The following is a 16,090-nucleotide window of genomic DNA, read 5'->3' on the forward strand; positions in this document are numbered from 1 at the left end:
GCTTCCAATGACTGTGATATGACCATAAAAGGCACTTCACTGTTCTCTGCAACTGGGAATCCGGCCTTTATCTTTCACTCACAGGGAGTAAGACTGTTGCAAACTGCTGTTGAAGGTCAATGCAGGAGCTTTGGAAAGAGGTGTGACAACTGGGGGAGATGGGATGGGTCTGACCCAAGGTAACAGATTGAATTTAAAGGTGTGAGCTCTGAGAGGTATCTAAACAATGAGACCTTTCAGGCCTTTTACGCAGGTCAGTAACTATTGACTAATCCACATGATACAGTTTAGACATGTGGGAACAAAAACACTATAAAAATGAGATTTTTATCTGGCTGGGCAAATATTTACAGCCCTGGAGATTACCTTAACATGACAGCTACAGCAGATAGAGCAGTCACACATAAAGAGTTATGGGTTTAGCTGAGGTTACAGCAAAACCAGGCACTGATCTTCTGCTCTGGTCAATGACCTCTGCAATCATACTGCGCAAACAAGCCCTTAATATAATGAGGAACAACTTCAAAAGAGTGTAAGAGATGGAGACAGAGTGAAAGAACATTAATTCAAATTACTTTAGACAGCTTGATCACAGCTTCTTCAAGGGCATCAAACTTTTTGGTTTTGGCCCAACAACTGTTTTCTTATATAAGCAGGCTAAAGAGCAGCCTGGTCTTCCTGTGGACTTTTGGGACAACATTCTGGATACAGTACAGTATGTAGACTCATTTAAATGGCATCTTTTCCTCTTCTTCTTTTGTCATGTGAGCTTGCTAAGTTGTCCTTCTGATGTGTTGTCCTGACTTCACCTAATGTGGTGAGCTCCTGGGAAGTTGGCTCATCTCTACATTCCCACAGATCATCATGTCCTACGCCTTGTTCAATTTAGGATGCCGAAGTTATCAACAAGTCTTCCTTATAAGAGCAGGAGAGTCCAGCTCAGTGGTGTTTCCCACTGGGAGAGTGTGAAAGGAATAGCCTTGGATTAGGTTTACTACTGACACAAAATGTGACTTCAACTGAAACAGATATGACAGTACTGACATTTCAGCTTTCCGGTTCAACGCCCAGCTTCAATCCATCCCTTTTCAAATCTCCAAGACCCAGAAAGTATTACCAGATCTGTGATGCAAAAACAGTCAATAAAGAAGGTGCAAAATCTTGTATCCACACATCATAGTAATGCTGACTTTGTCTTTAGCCTGCCTGATCCCCCACTGTGGTCCAGCCTGAAATGTCCCTCAAACATATTCATACATTTTCATTCAACATTTTCATATTTTCGTCGAATATCACCGTGAGGTTGACATTCTAAATTTTAAGCCCCTCAACAGCTGTGACATAAATTGTGCAGTAGTGGTGGCCAGCAAATGTTAGCATGCTAACATGCTAAACCAAGATAACCATGTGAAACATTACTTTGACAGGTGACATAATATTGTCATTGTTATGTTATCATGATGACTTTAGCATTTAGCTCAAATCGCTCACATCGCTAATTGATCTACGGCCACTTGGAGGTAAGGTTTAAGCAAAAACTGTACAGTTAATATGCAAACAAGTAAACTAATAATTGCCACCTGGATGTCAATCCAGTCAACTTTTACCTGTGGTTTGTACTCTAACTCCTGAGAGAAATATTTAACTTTGGTTGTTATGTTTGCCGGCTAGTCACTAACAGAGATGTACATTGTGAATCACTTTGCTGATTCGAAACCTTTCATGCACTTTAGTTTAACAATTCGTAGTTACTGATCTCATCATCTGTGAGCAACTCCACATTCTTTGCTGCCATTTAGTCCTCAAAAAGCTCACAATGAGTCACAGGCAGAGCTATCTAGTCATTCTCTGTTTTCTGTTTGAACTGACTGCTTGCCTCAGTATGCCTTGTCTGTTGTTTGTTACGGGTATTTTCACCATGTCTAGCTTTTTCTCATTCATCTTCGCTAGTGGACAAATTATCCTCTAAATATTTCTTTCAAACCAGTCACTCTTTCACAGAAACTCCTTTAAATCCCCAAATTGGCACCCGCAGCACTCCCTTATCCAATGAATTGTGGAGACAAAAGGACATTTGTCTAAGACACACACAGTCTTATGGGATCTCACCCAATCTCAGAATAATTGGGAGACAGGGAGTTGGATAATACCATACAAACCTTACATTAAGATCCCTTTCTACTGTCTCAAACGTAGAAAAGTCCTGACTAAAGTCTGGGCATGTCAGACAGCAAAGCAACATGAATGAAAGTTATCAAACAAAATCAGTTAGATCTGACAGTTTAGACGAAAAACACCCTGTTTTATCCTCTGAAATTCCTGAGTAGTTTGATTATCTGTATCCATGTCAAGACATTTGGATAGCCTGTTAGTTTTTCACTTAATGAAATCATAACAAGAATGTTTGGAAATTTCTTGATGATGATGTCAGTTTGTATAACCCAGCACCCTCCTCCCAATTACATCACTGTATGATCCTGTAATCCTACAGGGTTTTCTTAACCTGAGGGTTTTACCTGCTGTGTTTATGTCCACAGGTGATGTAATCCATAAATATGGTCTCACCAGCTGCAAAAATATTTCAACTAAGTTGAATTTACTCTGGATAAAATGACGTTTGACATGGTTTAGAAATTTGTAGTTTATTATGGCCCATCAGGGATGGTCGGTATTAGGCTTAAATCATGGATAAATGAATGCAAGGCTATAAATGGGACACCTAATTCCTATGTTCTCTGATTTTTGTCCTTTTTTTTATTTACTTCAAGTAGAATATGAACTAAACTGACATTTCCGTGAGCCAGACTTCTGGAAAACCTCATGAGACCTATTTGCTTGCCAAGTTTATAAAAGAAAAGCAGAGAAAGAACTTGGGAGTGAAAGATGAGAGAGGCAAGTAGGAAAGAGGAAAGGGAGTTTGAGAAAGTGTTGAGATAAGGGAAGACATAATTATGGTAGCTGTTAATTAAAATGGCTTTGTGCAATCGTAAGCCTTCCACATGAACCACTTCAGATGAGGCTTAATGAAAAGGTCTCTACAGGGAATCACTGTAAGGCTCCTCAGCAGTATGGTACTATTATACAACCATACAGTGGTATAAAAGGCAGCTGATTTTGCATATTTTGAGACGAATTTGGTTTTTTTTCTCTCATTTTTGCAAAGCATTAGGTGAAAATACCACTCTCACATCTGTATATCTGCATAGGGTGTGTATAAAGCTAGAAGGAGGTGTCGAGTAGCTTCGCTTTGCATAATAACAGTAAAGCTGAGAGAAGCATGCAACATCCCTGACTGTGTTATGTTCAGACAAAAATGATGCAAATACACTTTGCGGGTTGCTGTGTAATGAGGACTGGGAAATAAATTCACTCTCACTTATGCCTTACCACTGAAGCAGTGAGTGGCTGAGTGTCTGGTGTACTGTGATGCTGACTGCTGACTGGACAGGAAAGGTACGTCATGAGTGTACGTGAATGTACAGAGACGAGAAGGGAAAAAGAAGAGATGAGGACAGAGTCTCTGGTGAGTCTTGAGTTCAGGTGATGGCTGAATTGACTTTGAACACATGGACACACACACACACGCACCCTCGTCTGCCATTGCTAGCTAGCTTACAGCCAACATACATGAAGTATTCTGGCTGTTCGGGCCCAATAAACAGTGTGTGGGTAACAAAAGGTGAAAATTTGCTTCATTTTCTGTCTGAATGACAATAAAAATGAACATATAACAATACAATAAAATATAATAAATACACCTACTATTACAGCAGTTATAGAATGGGACTCTTTCCAGGTGCATTTTTTACAAAGCAACCAACAAACATAAAACCAACTTTGATTTGTTCATTTCAGTTTGTGAATAAATTAGAAAACATCATGTCAGTTAGTACACTTTTTTATTAAACCATTGAAGTGAGTCATGCATTCAGATAAGGAAAGCAAAAGATGTTCTTTAGCTTCCACTTCAAACTAAGCATAACTGTTGTAATACTGACAAGACAGCAATATCCATTTTCTTGGTAAGAAAGCATACAACCACATTTCCCCAAAGGGTGACCTTTTACAAGACGTGAGCACAAGAACATGATCTGAAGCAGTCTTCTTTAGCATTGTATCCTAAGCCAACGTCAAATAGAAATGTCAAACAGGTCAAATAGAAATTGTGTCTTAACCGTCATTACATTAATCATTTTGTTTGTGATCCAATCAGAGCTTGCTCATATTCCTGCATTTACAAGCTTAATGTTCATGAATACTGAGTGCCTTTGATTGTCACTTTTATGAGGTGATAAATCAGCAGGGTTTGTTTGCCCATGTTTTTCGAGAGAACAAATCTTCTCTCTAGTGTTTCATGCTTCAGCTCTGTTTGCCTTATGTAATGCTGACAGAGATGCCTCTCAGAAGGTTTCCCATGAGCCTACTGCAAACAACTCCATCTGAAGGGAATGTAGGACACCTGCAGCTTTAAAAGTCCTAATGTATGCACAAATACACAAGAATTTGACCTTTACACAGTGAGATGTCTCTGTGGATTACAACTAGGCCATTAAGAGCATTCTGGTGACAAAATTAATAGTGTTTATTTCAGCTTGACTCCATAAATCAAACAATACAAGGATCATACTGTATTCTTCCAGCCAAACTCTAATACTAAGATATTCAATTAAACCTTTAGAACAATTTGACTGATTCATTTGTTCTGAATGTGCTGTAAGAGGATGCAGACAATATGGTTCTTTCACTACTTGGCCAGAGTGCAGCCTGGCCTGCCTGAAGGGGGTAATGCGGTTGGGTGAATCTGGGATTCTGAAAGCCCTTCAGTTCAAGTTAAGCAAGGAGTCTTTTTCAGAGTCTGCAAGTTGAGGAATCTAAGAGATGATGCTGCCAGGAACCACCACACAGAGATTTTACACAAATCAAGCCATGTTTCACCCCAGAAGGATAATTACCCTGGCATCTACAGCACTGGGTGCCAGCTAGTGCCTTGTTCATTGCTCAGTGTGCTCTATTAAGAGAAAATTTGTAGAAGTAATCATGTGGGAAAATGAACAATGACATAAATCTGTATTGACTGATATTTTTGTGAGTGTCTCTACTTGGGGACAGTGGAACAAGTTGTAAAAACATATTATTACCATATAATGTCATTATGGTGAAGGTGTTGAACTTCCACTTAGACACATTAATGTGGAGTCGTGTTTCTGGTAACTGGGTTTTCCTAGAAATTATGTCCTGATTGGACAACTGCACCTCCCAGTTTACATCCAATGTAATATTACGTCCAATCATCTATGCAGTATGCCAGAGTCGTCCCATCACAGACCCACATTTATTGTTCCCCCTAACCTTGATCATAAGGGAGCTGAGCTGACAAGTGCTAAAATAATGAAACGGTTGGCGGTACAGAGTCTGATGATAACTGTCTGTGGGTTTATCATTTGAAGTGATAAACCCACAGACATTATATATAGACTTCTGATAAGAGATCAGAGCAGCTGTAAAAACTGCATCAGTATTAATGCATTTATCAAGAGCACAAAGACCAGAGCTGACACTGTGGGACAGTTGTTGTACCAGCTGCACCATACACTGACACCTAAGCACAGCGCTCAGGTATAATAAATAAACAGTGAATTATTGTGTTGCTTTTACGTGAAGGTCTAAATACAGACATGTCAACTTCAAGGTTTGATATGAGCCAAATTATGAGCGCTTGTTGAAAGTGTCAGACTCGAATTCAATTAGAAGGTGATGACTGAAGCTTGGCAAACCATGGGTGCATTTTCAAATCACTAATCACTAACACTTTTACTCCCTAAAAGAAATCTTTGGTCTTGAGTTCAGTCTGGATTCATCTCAGTAAGGTTTCTGAATGTGTGTTACTTCATGGCAGATGTCTGCTAAAAGTGTACAGGGGGAAAAAATGACAGAGTCAAAACCTCTCCATTTCCCCACTCTGGGAAATTTTCCACAAAAAAGTACACACACCCGCCCGTGTGCGCACACACACACACACACACAGAGTCTATTCATAGTATAATGATTTACGTCTATGCGTCTTCCATTCCAAGGTCCACGTGTTTTCTTGTTAGCAAGTTTACCGGCAGATGAAAGGTAAAGACAAAAACAGGATCCTCCTCCTCTAACTATGGAATTCACCAGTCCAGACTGGCCATATATAGATCAAAGTATGCCACACACACAGTTATGTAAGTGATGCGTATATGACAACGAATACTGGCAACGTCCCTTTCACAGTCAGTATAGGAAACAGTGTAGCTTACAGACAGTTCAAATACATCCCTCTGTTAGCATTGTCAGGCTAACTAATGAGTTTGTCTTGATCTTTTAAAGTACACTTTCATCTTTATCAGTGTCAAAACTCTCTCTTTTTCTGTCTGGATGTCTCATTCACAGAAGAATCAAAATAAGAATAAAGAGCTTATTTCCTGTCTGGCCCTGACGAATAACTCATGACATATGTTTGTGCTTTCAAGAGTTGTCATGGCAATGAAAAATGAATGGCAAGTACTGCACATGTGACTGCTCTGACTACAGTTGTACAAACATATCAGTTAAGTGGGTGGATAATGGGTTTATTTCTCAGTACAGTAGCATTTTTATGTCACTGTTATGACTCTGTTAAACTTCCCTGTTACAGTATGTCACAAAAGTGAGTACACCCTTCACATTTGTGAAATATTTAATTATATCCTTTCATGGGAGAGCACGAAAGAAATGAAACTTTGCTACAATGTTAAGTAGTCTATGTACAGCTTGTATAACAATGAAAATTTGCTGTCCCTTCAAAATAACTCAACACACAGCCATTAATGTCTCAACTGCTGGCAACAAAAGTGAGTATACCTCCGTACTAAGAGACTGCTCCACCTTCCATTTGAGGATGTCCCACAGATGCTCTGTAGGGTTTAGGTCAGGAGACATGCTCGGCCAGTCCATCACCTTTACCCTCAGCTTCTTTAGCAAGGCAGTGGTCGTCTTGGAGGTGCCCTTAAATAAATACCCTTATAAAAATGTGAAGGGTGTACTCACTTTTGTGACATACTGTATTCTTTTTTTGACTGCTGCTGACATGCTCACGGTATTATTAGCCAGACAGAAACTGTAGTGTCCAGGATGAAGCATTAAGCAGAGAAAAAACTTTCTTCCTGGGTGGTACATTAATGAAAACCATATTAACCTGAAAAGTCTACAGTAGTTGGGTCCAGTAGCTCTTATTGGAATGTGTGGGGGTGTTGCTGTTGTCAACACAATGATTGAACTGTTTGGGTGTCGCTAAGACTTTTTGATGACCAGCAGGAAAAATCTGTGAGAAGTGAGAAAACCATCCTCAGTTTCTTTCAGGTTTACCCTCATGTTCATGTTGGCCCCTATAAACACAGCTTTGTAGATTTCCCCTCTCAGACATGCATCATTTGCATGAGCACGAACCTCACCTTGTCTTTGAGGAACCGCTGTCAAAGAGATAATGGTCGGGTTTGATCAGGTTCAGAGCAGTCATCAAACCAGCTAGAGGCAGCAATGGCTGTATGGCAGTGTCACATGAAATAGTGGTGCCCAGGGTTGGATAGTTTCAGATTACAGACAATCAGGATTGCGAAATTTTATTATAAAAAAATAAGTAATTACAATCAGCCCAGACTGAGTTTGAAAAAAAGTGTGTAATTATGGTATAGTTACATTGTCAAGAATTACTTTATTACGTTTTTGATTACACATTAAAATATGAAATATAAAATGGTTTTAAATTGACTGATTAAATTGAATATGTTCTATCAAACTAAATTACTCCTCTCAGGTTGCCAGTTATGTTAATAGTGACTTCATCTGAATTTTTATTCCTTTTTATTTTACTCAGAAATGGAAAAGAATATATATATATAAAAAGTTTCAAAATAATCTGACCCAAATCTGGCCACGTGACAGACATCATAATGAGATGAACCCAATAACCGTGTGACATATTGATTAATCTCTTGGCATCTCCCCAGTCTAGCATAACTTCAGTCATTTTCAGGATCACATCATAATTTAATTGCAAGAATAAGATGCCTAATTACTATAGAATATGTGTTGCAAGGGCCTGTAAATGTAATGAGTCAAAGTAACTTCAAAAGATCACGTGAAGAAAGGGCAAACACTGGATACGTGTATTGTAAACAACAGGATCCATGGACAACAATAATTATCGTGTATAATGAATCCACGTAGTCACTCATCTGAGAGCAAAGATTTAGATTATAGTCATATACAGCAATGGAGCTGGAAGCATGAGAAGAGATTTCTTTGCCTGCAGTGCCCCCTAGTGTCGTTTCAGTGAAAATGTTTGACATCACAGCAAAATCAGAATGTGGAAAGACTCAACTACAAGATGCCACTGTTGCACACTCACAGAAACTGTACAATCTCAGAATGCACTATATAATATATGTAGGAAGGAACAAGGTTTCTTAGACTGTTTCCTGTGCAATTTAAAATCTGATTTACTAAAATTTATTCTTTGCTATAGAAATTATAGTATCAATTCCAATCACAAGATTTAAGGTTTAATGGTTGGATCAGGTTGACAGTTTGTCCTGTCATGAACCTGCCACATCAATTTCTATAATATGGTGGTGTCATCAAATGCTTTGATGAAAAGTTGTTTGATCAAAAATTGTTGTAATTTCACCCTTTGACCACAGGGTGGTGGTCTTTCCATACAGAATGGTGGAGCACTCAAGAACACAAACATGTGCTCACTGTTGCTGTTTAGTGGCTTTCAACTACTTAAAAATAGAAAAAAATGATCCAGATGCAAAAAATATAAATAAATAAACAAGCAAATAAATAAATAAAACATAAAAATAATGCCAAAAAATTAAATATTCTTACATCCATTTTGCTTACTAAATAAACCTTATGCCTTGTCTAGTTGTACAGATAGATAGATAGATAGATAGATAGATAGATAGATAGATAGATAGATAGATAGATAGATAGATAGATAGATAGATTTAGTTGGCAACTGGTGACAACCAGAGCTGTAATGTTTTTACCACAAAGCACAGCACTGAGCCATTTCATCTCGAAAACAAAATTACACAAGCATCACAAAGATAAAATTTAGGCTTTACTGTAAGGGTTTTCAAACAATATTTTTTAGTTTCACAAGATAAAATACTTCAAGGATGAGGATTAACTCCTTGGTTTGACAAGTGGATGTCTGGTTGACCACCACACCTTGATTAAAGAGCAACGCACAGCCGCCTCCCTGAGTTTTTTATAGGACGTTTGACTAAAGTGCATGTAGATGATAATTTTACCCAGCACCATATGGTCCGACATTCCCATAATTCTTCATTCTCATTCCACTAGACAGCCATGAGAATTTAAGAAAATTCTTCTTAATCAACTCATGATGCTGTTTTACAGTGGCCCAGGTTAACCAAAATGGATCTGCTGAGGGAAAGGGTCTACCACATTTCAGTCTTCAAGTCCTGGCCTATCGAATGTAAGCCTTCAAAATGAGTAAGACCACAGCTGACTGTGTGGCATTGTGGCTGTTTTAGTTCATACAGGCATGTTGTTCATTTCACATGATCCCAAAATATTCAGTATTTGTTGAACTGCCTGTAGCGGCAGTAGCAATTTAGGCACTGTAAGAGCAGAGACCAAATCATCTGGCATTATTTATTTAATTTTTTGTTTTGAAACAGGATGGGAAAAAGCTCATGTTCTTTCCCTGTCTGCACTCCACTGATCCGCTGTAAGCATGTGCCATAGACATTTTCCCAGCCTCTCCTCTCCTGTTTCCATGTTGTGGTCTTGTTCGTGTCTCTCAGGAACGGGTATCATTGTGGAGCCTAATTTATTCCACACAACCCTCTAGAGAGAACCTATTTGGATTCTGTTTTCACCTATATTAACGAGTTAACCTTTGGTATTTTCGCTACCAAGGAGCAAACTGTCCTCTTGAAGAACAGTACCAGTATTTCTGCATCTTTTATCTCATTTACTATTATGTATGCTTTATACCAGCCAATTTATTAAGAATGTTACCGAAACAGATATCCATCCATCCATCCATTTTCTAAACAGATATCAGTTCCCATATTTTTTCTATATTTTCTCTATGAAAATCAAGTCACAGTTACAGAGCCCTGCTTAATCACATCACAAGAAATATACAGCATCAGCTTTTATTGTACATTGAATCAATGTTACATTTCATAGTAATAAAGTTTCAAGTGCGGATTGATTAGCAGTGCAAAATCAACAGTTAAAAAAAACAAACAAAACAAACAACATCACATTTTTGATGAGAGTGGAAGTTCATTCTTGATCTTTAGAGAGTTAAAAAAAACAACAAAAAAAAACAAAATCAGTTAAGCTTTAATGTCCACTTACCTTTTACTCATCCATTACCTTTATCTTAATCCCACATCCTTTAAGTCGCTACAAGTTGATTTTTGCATCATACAGAAATGAATGGAAATCAGTTGAAAACACATTCAAAAATCTGAAATAGCACATGTTTTGGCAAATGAAATAAGAGACAAAATATGCAAAGTATGCCAGTGCAAAATGTTCCATATCCTGCAAAAGCATCCGTTAAAAAAGTGAACTATGCAGTGACTCTATACACTTGAGACTAGGGAAAGGTTCAAAGGTACAGAAGATTCAAATTCAAGCCAAGTTGCAACTTCTGGGGCTGATAAAACCTGCAGTTCCTCAAAGGGCAACTTGAAGGTGGTTTCAAAAGCTAATCATTGCCCACAGCAGGTGTCACTTCAGCGACTTTGAGTCACTGAACTTTACCGATGGGATGGGTTTACCTTACCTATTTCACTCAAATACAGGCTTGTTGTGATTAATCCTAGCAGACAGACTGGGAGGTATGTGCTCCATCTCTTTGGTGATTTTTGGATTAGCCAAATTAGGGTTTTCCCGGATTGTGACAGCCAGAGGCACCACAATGAGCTTCCCAATGGCTCTTCAGAAACCTACTGGTAACATTGCATAGACTACATTCATGTTTTATACAGTCTATGATTCAAAGTTCCCGCAAAATGATGGTGATGGTGACAGGTCAACTAAAATAAGAAATCTTGGATTGTCCTTTCTATGTCACGCTTGGTGGGATGTCTACTGACTGGGGAGACATTTGTCTCTAGCTAGGTAACCAGTTTACCATTGATGGGCACACATGGTTTAAGATGATGAAGCAGGTTCCATAATAAGTTGATGAAAGAAGAACATTGGGTAAATCTCTCAAAATGGTCAAACAACTTGTTTATGCTCAGAGTGAGACGTTTTTTTTTTTTTAAAAAAAAAAAAAAAAAAAGCTGGACTGCTGAACTGAAACCCATACAAAGCAGTTTAACAAGGCAGTAACCTCCTGACTGCTACAGGACTTTGACGTCATGAAGCAGAGTACTACCACAGTACTGTAACCAGCTGGAGAGCTACAGTGTACTTCTTGAACTTTTACTGAAGGCCAGTTTTTCTTGGCTTCCTGTATTCACTGAGCCATCTAATTTATGCAGTAGAGACAAGAGAATGTACTGGCACATTTTTTTCTAACTGTAGGATCATCCAAATGATTTGGCCATTAAATGTCTGTAGCCTAGCTTAACTTTTATTTCAGTTTCCTCCCATATTTTCCATGATGACTAAGCTAGAAGCACTTCAGAGCCAGACATTCTGTTTCCGGCTTTTGTATTCACTTTATGCTCTGTGTCAAATCTGACGTCAATGTGAAAGATTAAGATAAATAGTCCTGAATTTGCTACATATGACCAACAAGTTTGCTGCACTAAAAAACGAAACACTAAACCACTATCTTGCACCATTTTATCAGTTTGTGCCTTTTTGTGGCTTTCCATTTCATATCCAGCATGGTTTATTTTTTCCTTCAATTATTGCACGCACTGTTTTTGTTCTTTCCTGTTCATGAGCCTGTGGTACCATCTAGGCACTCTGCCACAGAGGGAAACACAGGTATGAAATTTCCATCCTGTCTAACTTGATCCCACAGTTTGTATTGTTTTATTTGCTGTCTCAGGGCCATTTAAATCTGATGTCTAAATCCTAATGAATCTGATCTGATTCATTAGGATTTAGTTTCTACTCAACAGCTTTGCAATGACTGAAAATGATTCAAAGAATGAGGGTGGTGATATTACAGAATTTTGCTATTGTCACCAAAATCCATGAAAAAAATAAAACCAAGATTGTGCCTCGGCCATCTCAATATCTTATGAATATCAACTGCCTTAGCCTTAAAATGTCTGCTTTAAGTTATTTTTGCCCACAAGGGGGCAGAAAAAATGCAGCTCTCATCAGTGTATAAGGTGATTGTATGTGACATTGCAGTAGTCATGTCCTTTCGATCATGTGGGTCTCATGCTTGATGCTTGAACCAGTGCACACACCCTTGGCATGGGTGTCCTTGGTTTGTGGCCTCACAGATATGTTATTGCAAACACTAAAGTTATGGTGTAGTCCAAGAGTGACTCACAAAAACAGATGCTTGAACACAGCAAAGGGGCCAGAGGGTGAGAAAGGTCTTCTTAGCATAACAGGATGTAATGTGTGCACATGTCTATGTTACAACTGAAGATGAAGGATTTTCAATTAAAGGACTGTTGTGGAAGGAGGCTTGGGTAGCGTCATCTCTGACATCATCACAATTGTGTCTATTTCTGTGCTCCTTTGTTTCTACAGTTTTTGTTTCTTCAGATTACAACCATTTCTCTTTCTCTCTGGTTCTCCATATTTGGACATGGTTTATCTTGTCTTTCTCCACTCTTCTCTTAGATGTTATCCTTTCTCTCCCTGCTTTCCTCCATCTACCAGAAATCTGTTGTTAATCTTCACTGATCCAGACTGAAGCTGATTTATGCCGTGACTCCTGACCAAGTGCCAACCTATGCTACAAAAGAAGGTGGCCACATATTTGCCACAAAAAGACTGCTTTTAGTTCATGTAGCACATTTAGTAATAGTACTGTAGATTAGGAGATAGTAAATTTAGTCATTTAATAAATTTCTGATGGCTTTGAAATTAACAGTAGACAAACTGCCTACTGCTTTTGTCCATATTTTCCAGATGCAAAAGTAGGACTTTGGCAGGACCTGAGTTGATTAGAAGGAGTTAATTTCACGGCATGTAAAACCAGGAGGGGGGCTTGTTGTAAATGCAGTCTGTAGTGTCTGAGCTCATGTCTGAGACCTCGGCTGAAAGACATACAGAGAGGGGAGGTGGTGTAGCAAAGCTGAAGGAGCGGCTGGGGTCGACTAGAAGGGGGGCCTAACAGAAATAGGAGTGGGGGAGAGGAAGAGTTGCAGGAGGGATGGGTGGATGGTATAGGAAGGGAGGAAAGGAAGGACACCTGGAAGGCTTGTCTGGGGCAAAATGCCTTCAATAACAAGTCTGCCTCACCACCGGTTTCCGTCTTAAGAGAAAAAGAAAGACGAGAGACACACAGAAAGAAGGGGGGGGGGGGGGGGGGGGGGGATGTAGAGAGTAAATACGAAGAAGGGGGGGTTTTGGAGGCATATCAAGAATTTGCCTTTTAAGGGGTACAGTCTCACTCTCCCAAGCCTCGTGAGCTCTTGCGTAGCAGCCAAAACACTCTTGGGAGAAGAAATAAACAACAGCAAAGAGACCGTGAGGAGCAGAAACATGAGCTTTATAATTGGCAAATATTTTTCACACTATTAAAATTGCACAGGGCCTCTTTGTGCTTCCAAATCACCAAAACAATGACAAGGATCTGGCTGACATTTCTTCATACAACTTCTCACATCCTTTGTTATACATGAGGTATGGATTCTGTGGTGAAAGAGAGCTTGTTTCACGAGTGCAACAGGCTATTGCGTTGTGAACAAGAGAGATCTCAGTCCACTCTGAATCACTGGTTTGCCCAGTATTCTAACAGCTTCCGTCACTGTTTAGTTTTCGTGGTTGTTTTCTAGACAATGCTAACCATGTGTTGAAGCTAAGGAGAGACTCCCTGTATATGGGAGCAGGAAACTGCTGAAGAGGAGAGAAGGGTGGGGGTGAGAACAGAGAGGTAATTGTATATGTAAGAGTGAGGCAACTCGAGTAGAGGGGTAGAACCAGGAGGAAAGGGAGAAAGAAGGAAAGGAGAGACACGTTGTTGGGATGGTAGGATTGGGAAAGAAACAGAAAAACAACAAAAGGAAAGAAAAGGGTAAAGACAAAGAAGAAATAAAGGCGAGCTTCACAGGATGGGAAGATGAATTCAGTTGAAGGGTCACATGTGAGAATCCAGGGAACCAGGATGTAGCAAGTGTGATCGACTGATTCAAAGGGAAACAAATTTGGAAACTTAAGTTTTTGGATGTTTGTTACTGTGAGTGTGTGAAACAAAGAGGAGCGGTGAGGGGGCGGTGGAGGCAGAAAAATGGGGAGTCCACATGCGACTGCAGCTGAGTTGGAGAGAGAGGTGTTTTTAAATGTGTCTAGAAAGAAGAGGCTGGGGGGGAGGGAGTGAGAGCATGCACAGTGTATCCTTCCCTCTGTCCCTGTAGCAGGGCTGAACAAGAGCCAGGAAAAGGGGAAGGGCCTCCCTCTCCTCCTTTCCAGCTGACAAAAACAGCTGCCCAGGAGCCCTGGCTGGAGCCTGTTTAGAGGACAGAGAGGGAGAGAGGAGGAGGGAGGACAGAAGGAGAGAAGAAGAGAGGAGGAGGAGGAACAAGTCCCTGAGTCCAGGACCCATCCACCTTTATGGGTTGCGTCCTGAGTTCAGACTGGTGTGGGGAGGAAGAGGTGCAACCACTGCCGGTGGTCAGAAACTCATCTCTGAAGAGAAGGAGCCTGGAGAGGAGTGAGAGTGGCAGGATGAGGCTGACAAAGGTCTGTGAGCATGAAATATTCACATGAGTTTGGGACGTAATTATAGATGTTAACGTTAACTGTAACTGGGCATGCAAATATTGATATGTACCCTCCTGAGCTTCCATGAGGGGTGTATAGTAACGGTGCTACACATCATATCTGCCACAGGATGACAGAGTATTTGAGAGTATCCACAGTCATGTTGTTCAATATTAACAGTGGTTTTCTTTCTTGTGTATCTTATGTTTTTCTTTTTCTCTGATGTTTCTTATCTTTCAAATTAATAATCTGTATAGCTTCATTGGAGAGGAGCTCTACAGATTACAGGTGCTGGGGAGTAGTGCTTATGTATTAAAAAAAAGTTTTAGTTTTGTGGCTGGAGACAAATGTGTGTGGAGTCGGATAAACTGCCTCATGTGATGTCACTAAAGTCAGCTGGAGCTGAAAACTACAAGTTTGAAAACAATCTGTGGATAAAGTGTTCCAAGGTGACATCTATCGGCTCATTAGCAGCTACTAGTATAACAATCTTTCCCCAGTGATGCATTTTCAGTTGTGTTGTATTCCTACAGAGGGTAATGATAGCGATGATGCTAGCAGCACTTCAGTTTGGACAATCTCTGTTTTCACATATATACATTATGGCTGAGTATTCGGAGTTGTCTTAGTTTAAACAAAACAATGCCTTGCATTTTTATGAAACCAACATTAATTAGGAATCAGTGATGAATCCAGCCATCAGTGGAATTATAAAAAATAATTATTTTTATGTTACATACTTTTGAAACTTGATGGGAAATTCTCTTTCCTACTGCTCTGTTTCAATGGAGGGTCAATTGCAGCATTTTGTTGATCAATATCAGATCCATTTAAGGCAGAAAAGTGCCAGTTTGTTTGTTTATACAGGACTTTCACAAGGAGTGTGTCTGCATGTGCTCTGTTTGGCATTGATTTTGATGTGGATGACGGTGGCATCTCCAATCTGAGGTCGCATCTGTGCAGAAACAATGGTTCTGTTGTGGTTCCACTGCTGGGGAAATAATGTGCAACCCAGTTGTAAGAGTAAATGTTTGTAAATGGTGCTGTAAACCACCAATAAGTGGCAAACTTCACGCTTCTTCACCTTGCATTTTTCAAAATTATGTTGCAGCAATGCAATAGTTAGGCTCTGGTTTAGCCATATGTAACACTTGGTTGGGGTTAGGGAAAAATCATGTTT

The 16,090-nt window shown here is 39.6% G+C and overlaps 1 protein-coding gene across 3 annotated transcripts in view; it reads left to right on the forward strand.

Moving 5' to 3' along the window:
- The first annotated feature begins 14,515 nt into the window (after nt 1-14,515).
- The window catches only part of tns2a (tensin 2a), a 49,303-nt gene continuing 47,728 nt past the window's right edge, over nt 14,516-16,090 (forward strand). The window contains exon 1 of one of the 3 annotated variants that reach the window (XM_046397757.1): nt 14,516-14,889. In XM_046397757.1, coding sequence (XP_046253713.1) covers nt 14,761-14,889 — 129 coding nt within the window. In that variant the 5' untranslated portion in view covers nt 14,516-14,760. The remainder of the gene's footprint in view (nt 14,890-16,090) is intronic. The other 2 variants (XM_046397758.1, XM_046397756.1) reach the window with 2 other exon arrangements.

Source organism: Scatophagus argus, chromosome 8 (assembly GCF_020382885.2).
Source record: "Scatophagus argus isolate fScaArg1 chromosome 8, fScaArg1.pri, whole genome shotgun sequence".
Classification (NCBI taxonomy): Eukaryota; Metazoa; Chordata; class Actinopteri; family Scatophagidae; genus Scatophagus; species Scatophagus argus.